A 20580-nucleotide genomic window follows, 5' to 3' on the forward strand; every position below is an offset into this window, starting at 1 on the left:
GGGGTCTCTGAGCTGAGCTGAGCTGAGGGTGGGCTGATGATGAATGGATGATGCTTATGGTATGCCCGGTCATGGGATGAGGTTGTTTGCGTCTACGCTGGTAATCGTATGGCATGGTTATGTGTGATGTACTACTTACTCTGCTTGCTGTGCTTTTGTGGTTCTGTTCTGTTCTGTTCTCTTGCGTTGCGTTGCGTTGCTCCTGGCGTTTAGGTTTGATAGTTTGGGACTCGCTTTATGGGACAGTACATTTTAGTTATGTCTTGATGGACGCTGGGTTGCGCGGCCTTCCATTGGTCTCTCGAGGGTAGTCACTCGTGCATTGACATCCACATACAGTAGATTTAGATGAGGGTCTGAAATGGGTGGATCCAGTGCTGCTGTCTAAATTGCCTACGCTTGCTCAAAACGAAGTGCCATTGTAGGAACAGGCGAGCACCAGAGCTCTCAGCTGGCACATCGCAGCTAGGCCTACATAGGCCAAGCGCACCCGACATCATCCACGTTTGCAACTGCGCAAATAACTTAGGGATGCGTGCCGAGCAGCATCACAAAAACGTCAAAAAGTTGACTGTCTCTCACACAGCAGCTCGGGGTTCGATTCCCCGCATCGAATTTCTCTTTTGTTTTGTTTTTTGTTTGTTTGTGTATAGCAACGTCTATCTACCTCAATGTACGACTTGAGGGGAGATTTTTACCCCGGCCGAGAAAAAAAAATACGACAGTGATATCATGTATAGTATCTTTAACAACAAACAAACAATTATTCGTTCATCTAATCTACCAAATCCGCCTTTCCATGGCCGATTGATCAAGGTCTAGAAGATGGATGGGCAAAAAGAGAACTCCGATGCGGGGAATCGAACCCCGAGCTGCTGTGTGAGAGACAGCGATGTTAGCCATTACACCACATCGGATGGTTGTTGAACGAGCGCTTCTGTTACAAAATACATCGTCATTATGCTGTCACAGTGTGGTTCACGTCAACTCTAACAACCCGGCGCCATGGTTCGGCTTCAATCCGGAACCTACTTATCCTTTGCTTATTATGGTACTGTGATGCGAGGGTGGGTGGAATGTCGGGAGTGAACTGGTGGTCTGTTTGAATTGGTTTCATGGAGATATCGACGCTTGTTGATTGATCCGAGAATATGGGGATTGGGTATGACGGATACATATTTCTACGCTGCACGGGAGGTTCAGATATACCAAACCACCATGTGTCTGGTCTTCCTTCCGACGTCACATATTCCTCATTCTAGAACAGATCGCTCTTCTAATTCGGAGTACATACAGTGTTTTCCCAAGCAATTGGAGGCTAGTGGCTTAATACCAACTCGGAGATGCAACCTCAACCCCACCTGGCCCTAGGATGGTGCTGGCAGAAGTCAGCACGAAGACGGAATGCAGAGCAGGTGGGAATGGCCTCCGAAGAAATGCTCCATACTAGGCTGTCTGGGCCTGGGCTATTGAAGCGGTGGTCCCCAGCCGTCTCTCGGTCTCATTTATGTCTCGACAGGATCGTCACCATTTTGGTCACCATCGTCCTCATGCTGTCGAATCAAGTTCCGAGTATTTCTTGATTACATCCAGCAGTTGCACCATTCCAACCACTGAATAGTGCTGGTTGATAGGGTGCGGGGAGGTTCGAATGCTGCCTCTGCATAGTCGTTGTTGGTCTTCTTCCGTATGGCATTTCAAAACTCCTTTCTCCGTGCGATGAGTAAGGACTACCCGAGTGAGTCGCTGCATCAAGTGCGACAGCTTTGATTGCGTCTAAGTGCAAAAGCTACAGGAGGGCCAACAAGCAAAACCCGCCCCCGATGGCTAGGTTGGCCTTAGAAGTATCCTTGATCCCGACGAGCCATAGCCCCTTCCTTGGGGCCACCGGTTTCGCCGAGGTGCCCAGTGGTTCCAGGACCTTCCTAATCTCATCGACAACAATCGCCCATGCCCCGTCGTCCGGTGCTGGAGTCGCAAATTTCAGGGCCACGAAGGACCCATCCATATAGACACCGGCATACTCTGCATCCGTATCGCCCCCTAGCTTAGCCCTCCGGGTCCGCACAAGCTTCGCGGTATGGTTCGGGTCGGACGTCTTGGCCGTGGAGACTGATGGTCTGCGTTCTACCGCCGGCCCCGGAGGGGCAATTCCGGGGTTCATTCAACGGAGGCAGCCTCGACAGCATTGCCGTGGCGCGGGAGTATCAAAACAGCAGACAAACGACAACGAAAAATCAATGACCCTACAGGCTCTTCATAACTGCCATGGGAAAGCTCCCCAGCAACTTCCACACCCAACCCCCGTACTCTCTCTATCATAAGTAGGCGCATCGAAATTGATGTGCACTCTGTCCTCTGACTGCAAGCGAAGCCGACTATGAGGGAAACTGAGAAGATCCAGGTAGCGCTGGTTGGCTGCGCCCAGGATAAGCATTGTCCGCGAATTGCCCGAATTAGTCCACACTGAGTCTGCCGTCTGCCGTCCGCTGAAATGCTAATTCTCGCATGAAATTGCATATCCAAGCGAGGTGGCGCATTTCCCCCTCGACTCGAAAAGGCCAGACGCAGAAGCAGTTGGCTCCGTTTCCCTCCAATGGTGCATCCAAAGTTGTCGGACGTACCACAGTACAGTGTGGTCCGTATACAAGGACAGGGGAAGTCCAGGACGTGGAAACAGCATCAGATAAGGTATCTGGAATGGGCGTATGATCCGGAATTTCCGGAATATAGCGAATGTAATGAAGTTTCGGGGTGATTAACTTGGATGATAAGGTGATGGTTGTTAAGAGGTAATCACCGCTCGACCAAGAAGAAGAGTGTTATTGCTATGGCGCAAATTATGACATTGGCGACCAAGCAACCGGATTTACCGTGTAAACGAAAGACAGTTGTTGGCTAAAAAACGAACGTGGTCAACTCGAATCCGCCTGTCGGTGTTGAAATTAACGGGGTAGTCTGATGCTCGTTGGGAGGCAGTCAGGTACCCAATGGCCATATACATGTACACCCATGCATCACATACGCGTACGCCGTAGGGCGGCCAACCGTTTCCACATTCTCCCCGCGCCTATTCCCGCCACAGCTCAAGATTCTTGGCCTGGGCTTGGATCTCTTTGCCCCCAGCAGGCTGGGTGCAGTCACAGTCTGTTCTCCCTTCGGGGTAGCGGGGGGGCCCTCCCCGTGGAGTCCGCCCCCGGAACCCACTCCCCTCGGGTCTTTCTAGCGCCTTTCTTAATTTTCTCTGGAGCAAATATACCGGCCGACAGCGTAGGGGGGTTTATGCCCTGCGGAACCTCTGTGTTTTTAGTGTTCGTGACCATAGTGATTGCTCAGATAGATAAAGGGTGGTTGGGTTTGTTTAACGCCGTCCCCACGGCGGGGCCTTTTACTGTCATACCCACGACGGCGATTTATCCAGCGGACGCGAGTACAAGGCCCTCCCGAGGCCTGGGAGAGATTATGGAGGCTCCTCATCCCTTCTGGCGCCTTGTTCCGAGTGACCTAGTAACCAAAGCCGCGAGGATTTGCGAATTTTAATCAAGGCCAATCACCATGCAGCAACTGGTTTAATTAAAACCGCGAGGCTACCCAGGAACTGGTTCCACTGGCGGGGCTTGCCTGTCTCGGGGTCTCGGGACTCCAGAATGTCCCTGGTGCCGAACCGCTTTTGCCGATGGAGGAGCGAGTCCCGCATGAGCGCCATGAAGTATTCAATTCAGTAACTCCTGATGAGAGGATACAACCGAGAGTATGAAGTGGAAGTGATTGAAGAAGTCAGAGCACACCGAGGTAGCTAGAGTTGGATACTCTGCAACCGTGGGTAGGGAGTAAGATTTGAGGTCGCGGCAAGATTTTAATCAAAACCCTCTAGTGCTTTGGCCGCATCCGTTTGCCAAACCGTCATCACTTTGACGACTTGCTTCGTGTCACAACTTCTTTCCAAGTCGGAGGTTGATGTTCAATTGGCATCCTTTCCGATGTTTCTCCCATACTGGTTCACGATCCTCAAAAAGCCGGACTCCAACCGAGCTGAGCAGTAGGTATGGGCAATCAAGTCGCCAGAAACTATCCCATGTCGATAGTTGTAAGAGTAAAAAGCTCAGACACGTATGTGTTATGTTCAAGAAGGGAGTGTGTGTAGCTGATTGTCAAGTGAAACGTGGGGCTATTCTCTTCGACCTCACATGCTCCGTACCTTGTTACCTAGTCCGTACCTTGTTACCTAGTCCTCTAGATTCGTTTACCTCATTGAAGTTCTAGAGTATCCATGACCCATCCAGCCATACTAGATAGAGGCATTGCAAATGAGGGGCATGAGTGACGCGCTGTCTCTCGCTGAATGATACTGTTTCGGCTGCATCACTGACTGCTGAGGACACTTAGTGTTGAAGATGGGCAGGCAGACGATGCTGCTACTGGCGTGACATCTGACGAAGGTGAGGAGAATGAGAGAGGTTTTCGTCGGCTGACGGCTCACTTGAACATTTCGTCGTGGAACGCTCGCGTGTTATAGACAGGTTTGCTGAATAACATGGTAGAAGGAACGGATCTGATGCGCTGGATTGTTTCACCAGAAGAGATTCAGACTTCATGAGAGAGGAAGTCTAGACATGGGCTTCCTCAATGTCCGGATAATCGGACGTGGTGATTGCACAACGTCACTTATCTCTGCGACCACGCGCAGTATGACACGACGCTCAAGTTGTCCCACTGAAGTCCTTGGGGAGGTCGGTGTACCTGACCCCATTGCTTTAACATGATCGCCGTCTGTTTCATCATGGGCGGCTGCTGAGCGGTTCTGGATCTCGTGTGCAGTTGACACATGTCTTAATGCATCAGCGAGGATGCCGAAGATGTCTTCTTGGAAAACAAAACAACTCCCGTTGGATTCTTGTCGCATTATCGAGAGAGAGCGTGGATTCACGCATGAAATACTCGCCCATTCATCACACTCAAGTCTCTACCCCGTTTCAAAGAAGCCGACTAGGCAGATGTCGCTTTGATAGCCACTGCTGTCGTCCCATCCCCAAGCTTTGCTTGAATGGTTGTATTAGGATAGCGACCGTAGATCTACCCGGAATATTTTCTGAGTTGCTCGAGATTCTTAGCCACGTGCCTACCAGCGACAATGAGGTCCATGGCCATGGCTTGAAGTCGCATGGCACACGCAGGTATGAGCTGCAGCTGTAAGTAAAGACGATACCTGCGACCGTTTTTGTTTGATCCTTGATGAAGGAATCCAAATTATGGAATCTCCTGGGGTAGTAGCGACTAAAGGATCAGTGCTCCTTGACTCCCCCCGGCAAGAACCAAGCACGGCCGTCTTGCCGGGGGGACAGAGACGTCAGCAGTGATGCTATAGTCAGCATTCTAACACTGACACAGCCATCATTGCGCGTAAGCACACCCAGTCGCTCAAGTGAAAGCTTGCGCTTTGGGATGGATACTGGCCGGTCATTGCCAGAAAGGCCGAACCGGACATTGCGTATAAGGTTAGCATTGTCTCTGAGGAAAGACAATGTTAGGGCTCTATTGTTGGAGCCGCACCTGACTCCTTCTCGCGGTATGTAGTTGAGCGGCACAAGCTTTTCAACCTTATTGGTAAGTGCAATGTGACAGAGCCTCACTCAAGCCTTGAGTCCTCTAAGCTGTCCTTTCGGACCTCGATAACCCGCACGGGCTTGCAGAGGGGATCTCAGGTGTGGCGAGCAGCATACTGAGTAAGATCTATGGTCTCCTTCTTGCGAATAACTGAAGTGACACCTTGATCGTTCGCGTACTGTGGGACTTCAAAATCCCCAGCTGCTTAACACATGACATCTTGTTTGTTAGCGAGTCACAGTGCCTTCGCCGAGGCGGTCGCCGAGAGATTTGAGCCTGACGAAGTTGAGCGGTTTGATGAAGAAGTCCACGTCGAGTTTTACTTGTGACTGATGAAGTTGATCGAGTTCAGGTAGCGACTGCAGAAATCAAGAGCTAAATTGATCTTCTCGACATTTTCCACAGTGCGCTCTTTGAGATTTGGGGGTTGTCCGCAGATACTAGACTGTAGCTAGCTCCTGTTACCGCAACGGAGTCTTGTCAAAGAAACGAGGAACATCCTTTTGCTCATGTCAAGCAGGCAAGTGCTGGATGATTAAGTGATGATGATGACGATTTTGATGATGGCGATGGTGATATCATCGACTTCATAGAGGCGATGAACAGTATCCGAGGCCTACCAGCACCATTGACTCAACATCTGCCAGAGAATTGACCTGATGACAGCTTTCTGCACGCCTCGAACGTCATGAAGTATACCGTACCCGAAGGAGGAATCCAGCGACCAAATAGCCGATTAGTCCCAGAAAAGCACGAATATCAGTCTCAGCAGAGTCTGCGGTTCGCATCTGCTTGTCTTTTGCGTCTCATGTTATTGCGTCTCATGTATCGCATTAGCTTAATTGATTGGAGACGGGCCAGTGCCAATTATACAGCGTATTGCTTATGTTGATCTTGGATCCTGACGTTACCTCAGGGTATAGCTTCCCATCGAGAGTAGAGCTGTCACGAATCTGATCACCAGGCCTCCTGGCCGCTGCATAAAAAGACGTGACCAGCGCGTTGAGTTGCGGAGCTCAAACCAAAGAACCATCATGGCGAGTACACCGTGGTTAACCTTGATTATGTATATCTGACATGATATAAGACTTCCCGTCCACTTCATGGTTGTTTGGTCGTGCGTCGATGAACTCTTTGTTTAACTGTCTAGTCTGGCGAATACGCTCATCATGCCCGTGGCAGTCCTTAACCTTGACAGATCCAGCAGTGCTGCAATGTGGGGCTTATGGATGTAACTTTCATCGAAGGATGATAGGGTGGGCAGCTCATGGTACTTAGAGGCCCGTGGAGGGGTCCACGGTGCTTTCCTCTCATTCTGATCATAGGCACAACTCATGGGTTTCTCGGGGTCACGCGGCCACGACAGGCCTCAACCCAGAATACCCAGCCACTGCTCAGAGGCTGTGGGTTTAGGCTTTACTGGCCAATGGGATTCTGGAATGAGAGGCTCGCAGTGCGCATAGTATTCTGGTTCATGGTGGGTGTCTGAAAAGGTTGGGGTGTGTTTGAAGAGGTCGGGTTGCGTTTTGACAGGCATTGTTGGGTTTTTTGCCGGGGCAGTATCAAACTGGTCGTCTGGGCTGCTGAGCTGCTGCTGAGCGTCTCCCCAGGGCTATCCCAACCTGGCTGTCGGAGTCCTCCGATGGTAGCTTCCCCCCTCATAGACAGGTGTGTCTTGCCTCAACTCCCAGAATTTTTTAAGATCTGTCGCAGGAATTCTCTCATTCGTGGCATCACCTCAGTCCAGACGAGAGAGTGACGGAGCCCGGATAGTTGACTTCGGCCTGATGTTTGAATCAAAATACCCAAAGAGGCTGCATGTGCTCTAAAGCCCATTATTGAGCATAAACACGCATCAACAGCCTCCCCCGTGTGTCTATCCTTCTGCATGTGACTGGGTAGGTTGCCAGCATTCGGAAGAATAGCGAGGGAAGCTGGCCGCTTGATTGAACACGTCGGCATCAAAGAACCTGTATGACTTTCGGGGATCACTGTAAACATAGGGGCATAAGTGATTGCTCAAATGAGGCGTGAGTGCTATACTACGCCGGGGATTTGACGAACTCACAGCACAGCTTGTTATTCACGATATCGACTGCATTTTCCCGCTGGCTGTTGCTTCGTCTGCCTGTTGGATATGTCCTTCGATGAAGCGAGTGCTCTTGTAGGCATACTGATACTTGATTAAGAAACGGAGGCTGCCACTTTGCAGCCCTTACCCAGCGAATAAAGGTACTGAATCAGTAACAAACTTCGCCCGTCATTCCTGTATGATCGCTTCAGATGTTCTCCAGATTCCCACGTGGTTGATCCCACGGCCGATTCTTGTTTCGTGGGTTCTTGATGGTGCCTTTTCGCTCCCAGTCGGGGACCGCGAGTATGTGCTCGTCAAACTCGTCACTCGTGTCGTCATCTCCACCCGGCAAAGATGCCCCGTACTGAGCGATGGTCAAGTGGGTAGGAATGCAACTGGGTCAGGATTAATTCATTACCCAGAGAATGACAAAATTCAGGGACTGAAGTTCGCGAAATCCGCCGAGCATCGCAAAGAGAGTAGTCTAGGATCTCTTTCAATATGACTTCTGATGTAGGACCATTTACTGATATAACAGGCCATGCATCTCTCCTCTGTAGACTATAACAACAAGCCTTCTCTTCAAGCAAAAAAGCCCTAGAGCACTGATGTCCTTTCACAGAGAAATAGTGAAAGCAGTCAGCCACGAATTCTGAAGCTGCGCATACTGTCAGTACATACCTGAGGCTTGCATCTAGCATCTGCGTACCGATCTGTCAGCTGTTCGTTGATACCGGCATTCTGTGAGTTGTATAGAGAGAGAAGAAGCATATTAATTCTTCTCCTGCAGAGAGCCATGGAGAGGTCAACTGCAATACAAGCCTCAATAGTATTAAGTTAGGTCACAATACAGCAGGGTCACGCATAAGCTTGCATCCAACTCAAGGAAGCTGGGGTCGTTTGCAATCACGTAACGATATTGTCCAAGCTGTAGGGTGATGGGAGAAGCCGTGAGATTCCCGCCCCATCTCCGCTGGAGGCCAAAGCTCTCTACCGTCTGTCTTGTTGAGAGCTATAGGGAAAGAGGAAAAGGCCAATCAAGATTCTGAATGGGCTGCCGGAAAACCCGACCATGACCATGGTAAGACAGCGCACGCATACGGCACCCAAATATATTAGCACGCACTATCTGCCCCTGTGAGGCGGGCCGGTTATTATACACGCAGGGTTCCAACAGCAGCCAGAATGCCATCGGCGAAACTTGTTGATCGCGGTCTGCTGTATTTCAGCGTGTCTGATTTTCAACGAGGTTGAGTCGCTCGAGCTCTGGGCGCTGGAAATCCTGATTCCATAGATAGCAAGTACTGTGTTCTCGCAAAGGAAGCTCTGCAGGGCTCTGAAACAAGCTCCTGCAGTAGCCCGCTTGAAATTTGCATGGAAACTCGACTGTCGCAGGAAAGAAGCAGACGAACTGGGTTCAGACTCAGCATAACAGTGCTAACGAATATGCTAGGCCGTTCTTGATGTCTTCTTCAAAGTCCTGCGTGTTGCGGTGTGCTAAAGTACTGGACAACTCAACCAAATACTTCCACTGTACTTCCTTGGGGTCCGCTGTCTGCAAGTTTTCTGTCCTGAGCTGGGAACCACTGCGCCACCTCCTTCGATCAGCGAGGATTCTTCGTGAACCAGGGCCTCCGCATCCGCGTCATCCAGCTTGCAGAGAATGCGCTCCTGCCGGTTCGGAATCTCGGACAGCATTCTCTTGCCGAACCAGCGGCTATTGTCTTTATGGCTGATGTATTTAATCCGCCGGAGAAACCTGCCGACACTACTTAAGATAATGCTGACGTCTCCGTCGCCATTCCGAACCGCGCGATCAAACTCGCGACCAAGCCTCTCGATTTGCTCCGCTCCAGCCATGCATAGCACAGGGTCATCCTTTCACTCAGAACGCTCGATGATTTGGATGGCCCCGACGATGTCTGCCGGCGATTTTGGGAACGGCGTTCCGGTAATATGCCAGACCGGAGGAGGCTCACGCACACCCTGTGAGTTCACCGAGACCCAGCGGTAGGCGCCCCACAAATTGCTCAGGCTTTGCGCCAGCCTTATGAACTACCCCTGGTCAAGGTGAGCCTCTTCTCTGAGAATACGCCCCCAGACTACCAGACATTTAGCTTCATAGCTGTGGACGTGAGTCCAAGTCTGCCCACTGCACCGTTTGGGGATCCGCACCTCCATCGGGATTCCCTCCTTGGACGCCGGGGGATACCGGTCACCCGGTTCCTATGAATAGGGTCTAGGTGCTGGCCTCCAGACCTAGTGGTGATGCCTGATCTGTTTTTCGTCTCCTCAAATTTGGCGTGTACGATGATAAAGCGAGTGAACTGCTCTATGCTATCTGGGTCGTAGCATATGAAGAGACCGCCATGGCCTTCGGATTACTGCAGCAGGTCATCCCGATGGCTCCGTCTGTCCGGTGGCTTGAGGAAGAGAATAATCTCAGCTTCAGCCGGTTCTAGGCTAGATGGGGGAATCCAGCACCCGACTAGAGATCCTTTTCCCCTCTGAAATCCATTCCTCCAGATGCTGGAACCCGGAATGGTCATGCTACCTGGAATGCACCATTGTAAACTCGTTTCCCGGAAACTTCTGAAGTAGCTGAGCTTGTGAGATGGCTCCACTGATTCAAAACATGTAAGTAGAAACAGCGACTCGGAAGGAGATGCCTGCCGTCGTGTGACAGATCTTGTTGACGAACCCGACAGCGTTGAACGCTGTGCCCAGCTCTGAAGCCTTACTCGGTGTCTTCAACAAGTCCTTCGGTATCAGAACGCCTGAAAGCCGCAAGATCCGCGTCAATATCACCTGCATATCAAAGAGTTCGCATATCGGAAGAGGCCATTTGGTCTCATCGCGGGTAGTGAGCTGGTGCCAATCGCCTGACTTCATGAGCCCAGAATACTTCTGACGATATCGATGATGGTAGTAAGCCTCCATAATTCTTCCGTCTGTCTCATGAGCTTTATACATATTCCCCTGGACGTGAGGCGGGTTTCCTTAGACTTAACATATTGTTGGGAAGTTGTTTTAGTGGCGGCAGCCAAACAAGTCGCACCCCAAGAGTTTGGTTGTTAAGGGATATGCCGACATTTCGCTGAGGATTCGCGAGCTCGGGTCCTATTGGGAGACTCGTCCCAAAGTGCCTTTCTCGGTATGCCTGTGACTTCCACTATTCAGAGGCGTAAGGCCTCCTCACCATAATGCTGCTCTTGTCTGAGTATTGACCTGGGATCGTATAACCATCGGTGGTTGATAAGTTTGTCATGCGGAAAGTCCAGAGACAACTGGCTAGCGAGCTCGTTATAGCAAACGCAATACTGAAGGTCACTGCCGAAGTTGAAATCCCGGACTTTGTGCTGGTTGGGGCAGGCACGCGCAGAAGACAATCAATCCTGCCCCGAACGGCGCACAGAGAAAACAAAACCCAAGAACGAGGCAGAAGACCCCAGACGAACAGGAACACCCGCACCGAAACAACAAAACCAGCGCAGGGCCCGGCAGCGTGACGAGTGAATATGGTAGACACTGGGTACTGACCCCGTTCGATACAGAGAGACATGAAGTCAATCTGAAACAGCACGGTTCAGAGTCCAAACCATGAAGAGGCCATGATCAATGTACGCAACTTCCCCATGATCCATCGATACCTTCCTGGGTGATCCTCATCGCTCACAAACAGGTGTCTTCGATGTGCGAGCTCAATGTTGACAAACACCTTTTTTTCATCAGAGGTAAAAGCAGGAGTTGTTTTGCCGGCCGCGAACGGGTGACAAGTTCATGTAGGTAGAGCTACGAACAGCAGGTTTGGCTTCGTCCGTTTCCACCGCATTTGATGTTTGTCGCGTGCTACCGTCAATCCGTCTGTGATGAGGGTACCCAAAGTGATTCGAGATCTGCGCACATAAATCGGAAGCTCGTTGCCTGAGTGGTTCCAGACCAGGCACGCTCGCAAGTCGTCGACGCGTCCGTGCTGCGCGACTGGCCCGAGGCTCTTATCCACGAGGACAGTGCCCCAACGGTATGTTCGCGCTCGTGCTGAACGAGAATTTCCCGCGCGCGACCAGCGCGGCGTCAAATCTAGACTCGCTGTTGGTCTTATGGGAGACGGTATCAGGGTTCCATGTGGGCAATCTTCATGCCTCTCGGCGAGCACCGCAGGGGCACTGCGCGAGGACCTTTTACTTCTTTTATGAAGCTTTTCAAAAGCGTCTTCCAACAGCGCCATCGATTTTCTTCTCTTCTGGAAATCAAGACCTGTAAGTCGAAGGCCTGAGCCTCTTCAGCTATTCTGCATTGATGGACTAGATTCAAGTAAACCTCAATGAAGCTGAGACGCAATCGTAGAATGCAGGAAGAACGCACGATGACATGCTACCAATGTAGCATGCCATCAGTCTAATATTATTGAATTTGCACATCGTATCCACAGCAGTAGAGATTTGCGTGAAAAGAAGCAAGTTCGGACCACTGCAACGGAGGCGATTGGCTCGTCTAGAATATCTTGCAAAGCTGCCATAGTCGCAGAGTCGAAGGCAGCGCGAGTGAGTACAACTCTGTAGCATGGTTGTGAGCCAATGGTGTCAAATCCGGTCAAGGTCTCACCTTACACCATGTGCAGCTTTGCCTATGCGGACAGGACGGACTGCAAGATAAGCACATCGAATGAGTGGTGTAAAGGCGGTTATAGGTGTCGAGCCCGCAAACCAAGGATGACTGCGGATCTTTCGTTCTTCATTCGATGGGTTAAGTCCCCCACCTCCTTCTTCTTGGTTTTCTTTTTCTCTCGCTTGTTAGGTGAAGGTCCAGGGATAAGAGAGCCATCCGAGGTGAGGAGGGGCGGAGGGGCCTGGGCCTTCCTCTTCTTGCGCTCGGTGGTTTCTTCTTTTGGCGCTGTGCACGAGAAGGTGTAGTGATCAAAGCCACCGCACCTGTCACAGGGTCGCTCAGGGGGGACCCCCAATGCCTCCTTTGCCTTGTGGCCCTTCAGTCTCTCCTCACAGGCCGCTGCTCTCCTCGCCTACCTCGCCTGCTTCGCCTTCGGCTTATCAGTCCGAGCCTGGCGGTCCTCCACTTCTTCAGCCCAGCTTCCCGGTTCCTGCAGGTTGGGTCGGGTTGAGTTCTTTACATATGGGTAGGGGACGCCCGCTCTTCGTCCATGTCTAGGTCGCTGTCATCATCGGGGAGAGGAGGGTAGCTGTCCTCATACATCCCCATGTCAATATCCATGGTGCCTAGCAAGCTTGGGGCTTCCACGGTCCGTTCCCCCGTGGGGGTGGCGGGGAGGCCCTCTCCGAGGAGTCCGCCTCCAAAACCCGCCCCCTTCTGGGTCTTTTTACTGCCTTTCTTGTTCTTCCCCGGAGCAAACATGCGGGCTTCAAGCGCAGGCGGGTTTAGGCCCTGGTTAACATCTGTTTTCTGTGTGTTTGTAGCCATGATGATTTCTCGGTAATTGAAGGGTGGGTGAGTTTTATTGACGTTGTCTCCACAACGCCGCCTCATCGCTTCTCTAGCCAGGTCTTCTGCGACACTTGGACTAAGAAGCGCTGGGTACTTTCGTCGCAATCTGTCAAGAAGTAACAATACCAAGGCAACATCAACCAGTAATCCATGCGAAGGTCGAACTCTTACCTCCACACGACCTCGGAGTTTGCAAGGTGTCAGAAAACGGATCCAGTATGCTGTATTATAACGGCAAAGTCTATATGCCGGATGCATATACAAGCAGCCGTTAAGCCAGACATCTGCGCAATCCACCTTCAGCAAAACATAGGAAATCGCATTCTGAGGGATGACACCGGATATAGGGTACCATTTCGCGCTCCCGCCTCGCTCGGTCCAAGTCCCCAGTCAGAGTTTTAGACGCGCGGTCTTCCAACGGAAGCCACCACCCGCGGGGTGCTAAAGGCGAAGAACACCTCTTCATAATGACGCAATGCAGCAGCGATTGATCTTCTGGGTCTGTGTATCTGGTCGTGTACCGAGCACGTCGATGACTCCTCAGACAAGTCGTAGCCATTCTTCCTGAAAGGTCTTATGATCATCCAGAGAATGGAATGGCATGCTGAGTTGCTGGAAGGGCGTTCTTGAAGTTGGTCCCGCAGGAGAATCCTGCGAGGTTTGGCACTGATGCTGTTTATGTGGGCTGGCGTGGTCAAATTGGGGCTGTACATCGGGGCTGTACATCGCACACGGTACAGTGCTTGATTGCTCTCGTGCCATCCTTCCTGGCATGACCCCTTACCGGACTGCTTATAATCAGGTCGTGATCCTATCAGTTGATCATGTTTGGCGCATGCTTTCTTCATATGTACCGCTGCAATCAATTCGAAAGCGTTCTCTGTGTCCGAATACATGCCGGAGTGCTGTAACTGCCACATCCCTCGTGGAGTTGAGAGTAGCGTTCGAACATGCCAGGATTGAAGCAACCATAATCACTTCTGGACCACAATCCATCCTCTTGGCGAGCGAGCCCCGACTGAGGATATCGCATGAGCTGAACAGAATGCTTGACGACAATCGAAGAATGCTGGCCAATGTCAGAAAAAAAAAATCCTTTTACTCACGGGCGCACAATTCGCTTTACGCGCGGCGCATTGGCTGCATTCAATTGACGAAACGGCATCGAAACAGCAGCCTGGCTTGAACTGTTCACCGGAGTCGTGCTCATAGTTCTTCACAGTCATGTCTAGTGCCATGGTTAGTATAGCTATAGGCGAATGGAGTCTTCGTCACCTGTCATACGTACCGCTCTCCACGACAGAAGAGCTGATTCAGGCGGAAGAGAACTCATTACCGAGAACCCTAGTGGTGCTGGGATAGCTTGATCTTCTTCACGTATGCAATTCTCCTTATTTAGCTAGGACTCGCTGGCTGGGTGTGCTTGCAGGAGGCGGGGAAGGTCCAGACATTATAGGACCGTGGACCGCGTAGGCTGCCACGATATTTGCCATGGTCAACTGCTGAGCACGACCTCCGCGGACCCAAGTGACAGTTGGTGGAAGCCGGAGCGCTGTCGATTTAAGAGACAATGCGACATTCTAGCAAGCACTAGACGCGCAAATAGAGACATGACAGCTGGCTTCGCAATGGGCTCGATTCTTGTGAGGAGATGACAGTTGGATGAAGTTGGTAGTGGTTGCCAACTAGCAGAGCGACGATTAGTGTTAGGAGAGCACCGGCCATGTCTCTGGCTTAGAAGCCTTGGTTGTTTTATCCTCGCCGCGCATGGACTGCGCAAAGAAGTTGCGGAAAGCTTGTTTTTCTGTAAGCGTCTCTCCGGGAGCCGAGGCACTAGGCATTACTCTAGACATCTCCAGTGTACGGTGGCCAAGGCTGAGGGTTATGTGCCGCACTCACAGGTCGAAGACTTCTGTGGGTCGCGTGGTCTGTAGTTGGTAGAATTTGTGTGATGGTGGTAGTGGTGGTAGTGGTGGTGGTAATGGTGCCGTCTCTTGTTCTTGTCGTCGGCGTCAAGAACTTGATTAATCATCTCCATATCGGACTGGTTCCGGTCGATATGACGGTAAAGACGGTCACGGTTTCGGTTGTTTGTGGTCCAAGTACCAAAGCAATATACCTCTCTGTTGTGAACCTATCCGAGTCCTGGAAGTTGTCGACCCTGTCTTGAGCTGCGTCATCAAAATTCCAATACCCAATCGGCGGCGGTGACGGCTACGGCCCAGCGAATTGAAGTGACAATTCGGACAGGACCCGCCGAGGTGGCCAGGATTACACAACCAACTCACGACCCGCGGCCCTTCAGATAAGCGAGTAATGAGAATCGGGATTCTTCTGTTGTTGCATCATGATCGGACGCATGCCACTTAGCTGGTGGACGTAGAATCTCAGTGATGTTTGCGCCCCCTTCTCCGTCGTCCACCAGATCGAAAAGCTTTCGAACGACAACGTCCTACCCCTCGTTTTCGTCGACCTCCATAGCATCTCCTTCGTCAACAGGTGGGGGAGCTGGTGCTGCTTGCTGAATAACCAGAGACGATGCTAGACGTGCTCGCGTCTTTTGTTTGCCGGACGCTTCCGAAGTAGTAGGTTCTAATTGTGTTGACTCCGCGTAGGGAGAGCCTATGTTCGATGGTCTCTCGGATCTGATTCCATCTGGAAAGATTGGGTCCGACGGATTGCAGGGGCCATAGAACTGGAGATAACAGTTTGAGATACGCCTCCATCGAGTAAGGACAGTGGGCCGCCATCATCTTTGTTGGCATAATCACCGTCCCCTTGCATGTGTGCACTCAACCATTCTCTAACAGTCATCGGGTGGGATGGCTTTCAGTCTGGCTTATCAAATTGTGGACAGGCTCAGAAACCGCTTCAGTAGAATATAGCCTTTCTACCCTGGATGCAAATCTATCCGACTAGCCGTTCGCATAGACGTTGAAGTTTGGGCGCTTTTTTTTTTTTTTTTTTTTTTCAAAGAGAAGAGGCAACTTGCCCACAACGATTAACGCTGAGCGCTCCCGCAGATTTGTAGCGCTTAATGAGGCGCAGTTCTCAGGAGAGGAAAACTTGCGGCATAGCATGTTTCTGGATTGCGCTATTGGAAGCACTAACCGAGGCCAAGTTCATTCGCGTGGGTGTTGATGGCGTCGGTAATGCAATCTGTCTTTGTCACACACGGAGAAGTCTTTCAACTGCCTGTATCATAATTGATAGTAATGTGGCTGGAGAGAAAAGGTGATTGTTCCTCCTTCATGGCCGAGGGGCACAGCCATTATGTGGCTTTTCACGTCAAATTCGGTGCGTGATGTATGGTTGGGCTGACTTTGTCCGAGCTGTATCAGGAAGATGGCGCATCGCTGATTGAGAGCACCCTGAGCTCACACATTATGGGGTCTGTGCAGTCGGATCGCAGAAGACTTGCCCCGTGCTGCTCAGGAAGTCACTTGTGCGTCGACTCGGCGAGCGGCTTTGTAGATAAGATTAAACAAAAGTGACTGGAACGGTTCAGTATAGCCATACAGGCTAACATGAATTTAATCCATAAAAAAATCCCAGACAAAGGCACAGGCTGGCTGGCCCGTACGGACCGCCGCCGCTGGAAGTAAACCTCTTTCCAGCTGTAAAAGGCAACAGCAGACATCTCCCCTGGTACCAAGTGGAATGTAGCGCTTACCCCTTTAGGAGATTAGGCTGAGGAAGGCGAATGCGGATGAGCTCCAGGACTGAATCAAGATTATGCAGGCAGGTGTCAAAGACATCATAGACTGCGCCGTGCTGTAGAGCAGTGGCATAGATGTAGATCACCATCTGAGTTGCCCCGCCGCCAGCGGGGGAGGTCCAGAGATTGTAGGCCCAGGGATCGCGGGGTCTCCAAGACATTGCTCATTGTCAGCTGCTGAACACGGCCCCTTCGGGCGGCGATCGCGAGGCGGAGGCAATGTCCTCCTCAACTGTAGGAGGGGCGCTTGTGGTGCACTAAGCACAAGTCAGCTCAGTCCAACCTAGGAGCACATTCCACTCACGCGGTGGGGGAAAAACAATTGAAGCCAACGCGAAAAAGCAAGACATACCATGGTGACAAAGTAATCACAAAAAACACAAGGTGGGAAGTAGAATTCGATTACTTTCGATAGTCCTGTGGTGACGCATCAATCTATTTATCGCTCGGAGTTGTTCCGTGAACGTCTTCTCCTTTAGCATCTCACGCCCGTTCTTGGAACAGCGCCAGTATCGGGGCTCCTTGTTGTCCTTCATTCTGCTCAAGTGAGATGGTCATATCGAGAGACATCTTCTGTGCATCTGTATCAGATCACCGACGCCGCTTCTCCGATCATTACCCGCTCAGCAGCCATAAATCTAGAAGGAACTCTCTGACCAGCCTCGAATGGTTCTTCAAAAGACTATAAAGTCAGGCGAGATCCGCTCCGGAGCTTGGAATATTAGACTGGATTTTGACTGGCAAGTGCCTCAATGGCTGTCCGGGCTCGATCGCAGACTTTTGGAAACATGCCAAGGACAGACAGATTTTCACCAGGTAAAGAGGTTGGTGATAGGGTATCTGGAAGATATTCGGTATCGCGACTCCATTGACCCTCACCTGCTGTTGTGCGACCCCCAGTTCGGGCCATCGAGATAGCCATCGAGAAACCTCGGGATGGGCTTTTCGTTTGGGCAGAACGAGATCAACATACGTCGCAGTGTCTTTCCAAGCTGAAAATGGGTCCCTCCTTCCAGCAGCTGCCATTCTTGCGGGACAGTTTGTAGTGCGGGAAGCGTCGGTCGACTTTGCGCCTTTCGGATGTTTTGGCATAGAGTCGATAGAAAAATATTGGGGAACTGCGATGTTCTGGACGCGGATGGAAAGAGGGCGAGCGAGCGAGAGAGCAAGTGCGAACAAGAGAAAGCAACACAAGCAGGAGCAAGATGTTCGATCCGCTCCTCCTGGACTGACCGAAGCTCATTGATGTGGATGGTATTGAGAAGAAGTGCATGCATGTATTGAAACAGCAATGAACTCCTCCAATTTTAGAGAGTCTTCAGTCACAGTGGCAGAACAGTCTTGAGGATTGCCTTTTAGACCACGGACCTCATGATCGGATGCATTCTTTCTGTCGAAGAATTTGTTCCCCGAAGCACAAGCATACACACTCGATATAGACGGAACGGAAGATCCTCCCGCGGAGATCGCACGGGCTCATATCGGGGATTTCAGCCTGAAATTCGGTTAACCCACCAATGGTGGAACTCCCACCCAACAAGAACCCCTTCGAAGAAGGCGCGTGGGGGGGCAGGCCGGCGGCGCAGGCGGAGGCAAAGGCGCGGGCGGCGGGGCTGGGCCGGGCCGGGGCGAAGTCCAAGCGGCGCCGTAACCGCCGGCGAAGCGAATGAGGTAGGCGGGGCGTCGCTGGTCGATACTTAGTGTACTCTATTTTGTAATATTCGATCAGTCGCTTTATCTCGTCCGCCTCACCGGCAGCTGCGGTCTATATTAACGCAACGACGATATCCTCAAGCGATTCGTCGACCAACGACTGCGCAAGGGGGTCAGCACACAATCAACGACTGCGGAGAGTGGGAGAACTTACGGGCGTGCACCCGTTGGGACCTCTCTTGGACCTGCGGCATCGCAGGCAGTAGGTCTCTCCCGCCGCCGAAGCGACGAGAGAGCACGCCAACCCTGCCTGCGTACATCTGTGGCAAAAATTTTCAAGGTAGTCTGAGCTGTGTCTCCATGTTTATCCCAGACAAGGAGTCAGGCCAGAGAGAACATACCCGGCCATATCAGTGAATCAGCTCGAACAAATGATGCACGAGTGGCAAGACCTGCCCATTCTCTTTCTCCGTGACCCGAGTGTCCGGAACAAATTAGCCTAGCAATGGACACAATATCGAACGCCAGGTAGTCAGGTCCTAGCATACTCCACGAAGGGCTTAACCACTGCCCAACGGGACACCAGCCCATGGGCAAACAGAAATTTATCGACCCAAGCTCGTTTCTGAATTAATCCACTGCATTTGATGAAGACCGCGTTATCCTCGTCAACAAAACCTTCTAGACCTAGCAATCTTTCACGGTCAGAATCATTTGCGATTATTAAAGACACAACACAAAAAGGGTTATTTACCATCTGAAGATAATTGCGGACCCCGAAAAGTCTTTCGTCGAGGTTGCGACCTATCCATCAAGAACGTCAGTCTGGGTACATTTCGAGGAAGCCCACAAGGCTCGCGTCCAGTCCCAGAACATTTGTTATGTATGCAGTATAGGCTTCTAGGCAAGCTCCATGGATGAGAACTTCAGTGCCATAGTTCTCAAGGAAGCTGGTCACATCGCGGTGAGTGCGGAAAATGGACCGACCTATTCGTTGCAGCGATAGAATCTGCCACCGAAACGGTAGGAGCATTCTGATTAGCCAAATATCCCCATCTAGTCGTAGGTTGGTTACAACAAGGGAAGAACTTACTGTATGGCTCGAGGAAGCATCGTAAAAAACCCCGATTTGATGGACGGATTCCAGATAACCAGCTGCGTAGCACGTTATCAGCCCTCTGTTTTAGTCACGACGCACAGACGGACTGTCCCTTGGGACAACAAACTCACTTCAACTCGGTAGGCGTTTCCACCGGAGTCCTTGGTATACGATAGTATTCGTACCTGCTCACTCATTTGACGTCCATAGTATCTAGAGATCGAGCAGGGTCTTCACCTCCCCACTTGATCCCTCGAGGGATGAATTCCTTTGCCACCCACCATGGTCTTCAAGTCTTTCAAGTCCAGGCTATTGAGGTGCGCGATCGCATCGTTGAAAGATCATCGACCTCGTCAATCTGGCGACATCTTGAAAGAGGATGTCCTCTGCACCGAGCCGGGGGCCTTGAGCCCCACGGTGTATGGGGTCTAGGCATAGTCTCACGCCTCCACTTGGTTCCTCGGGGTAGTCAGCCTTTGCCCACCCCGGCCCACCACAGAGGTGTCCGGAAGCGGCCCCGACCCTGATGCTCCCACTCAAGCACGTCTTCAAGCGCCTCGCGTTTCGTCATCGTATAGAGCCTTTCCAAGCCGACGAGACTCATCCTGAGCCGGGCGAGACAGGAGATGATGACGTAGAATCTCTCTGTCAGACAGTAGGCATTAGAATCTTGGGAAAACGCACGTACAGGGACGACGACTTACTAGACACGAGGCGAAGTTCGAGACCCGCGACTTTGAACTTTCCAGCGTGGACTTTCCTCGCGCTAGCAAGCGCAAACAAGAGGCAAGATTCCCAGGGGCTCAGATGGTCCAAGACAGTCCACTCTCTCCTTTCAATCTTGCCGACCTGCGTCGACATGTCCCGGTGCCTCCATTCCTCTAGAAAAAAAAGGGGAGAAGCCATAGAACGGTGTATGAAGGCGGTGGTTGAAGAAGATGGACGACGGTCGACGATGATGTTTGACAAAGG

The 20580-nt window shown here is 51.4% G+C and overlaps 4 protein-coding genes and 1 non-coding gene across 5 annotated transcripts; 1 reads left to right on the forward strand and 4 right to left on the reverse strand.

Moving 5' to 3' along the window:
• Window positions 1–845: 845 nt before the first annotated feature.
• On the reverse strand, window positions 846–917 carry BO66DRAFT_t271. Its single transcript has one exon. It is a non-coding gene; the product is annotated as a tRNA-Glu (tRNA).
• A 310-nt stretch (window positions 918–1227) lies between these two features.
• BO66DRAFT_190618 (uncharacterized protein) lies at window positions 1228–1686 on the forward strand. The gene has a single exon (XM_025642449.1). The coding sequence runs from the start codon at window positions 1344–1346 to the stop codon at window positions 1581–1583; it is 240 nt and encodes a 79-aa protein (XP_025499877.1). The 5' UTR covers window positions 1228–1343; the 3' UTR covers window positions 1584–1686.
• Window positions 1687–7883: 6197 nt separating this feature from the next.
• On the reverse strand, window positions 7884–9538 carry BO66DRAFT_442443 (uncharacterized protein; the record flags this gene model as incomplete). Its single annotated transcript, XM_025651427.1, has 2 exons — window positions 7884–8073; window positions 9216–9538. 2 exons carry the CDS (start codon window positions 9536–9538, stop codon window positions 7884–7886), a joined length of 513 nt encoding a protein of 170 aa, XP_025499878.1.
• A 6911-nt stretch (window positions 9539–16449) lies between these two features.
• BO66DRAFT_190644 (uncharacterized protein) lies at window positions 16450–16811 on the reverse strand. The gene has a single exon (XM_025642450.1). The coding sequence runs from the start codon at window positions 16776–16778 to the stop codon at window positions 16578–16580; it is 201 nt and encodes a 66-aa protein (XP_025499879.1). The 5' UTR covers window positions 16779–16811; the 3' UTR covers window positions 16450–16577.
• Window positions 16812–17026: 215 nt separating this feature from the next.
• BO66DRAFT_442445 (uncharacterized protein) lies at window positions 17027–18763 on the reverse strand (the record flags this gene model as incomplete). The annotated part of the gene is made up of 4 exons (XM_025651428.1): window positions 17027–17113; window positions 18283–18563; window positions 18664–18669; window positions 18724–18763. The coding sequence occupies 4 exons, from the start codon at window positions 18761–18763 to the stop codon at window positions 17027–17029; spliced, it is 414 nt and encodes a 137-aa protein (XP_025499880.1).
• Between the last annotated feature and the right edge of the window lie 1817 nt (window positions 18764–20580).

Source organism: Aspergillus aculeatinus (genome assembly GCF_003184765.1).
Source record: "Aspergillus aculeatinus CBS 121060 unplaced genomic scaffold BO66scaffold_54, whole genome shotgun sequence".
Classification (NCBI taxonomy): Eukaryota; Fungi; Ascomycota; class Eurotiomycetes; order Eurotiales; family Aspergillaceae; genus Aspergillus; species Aspergillus aculeatinus.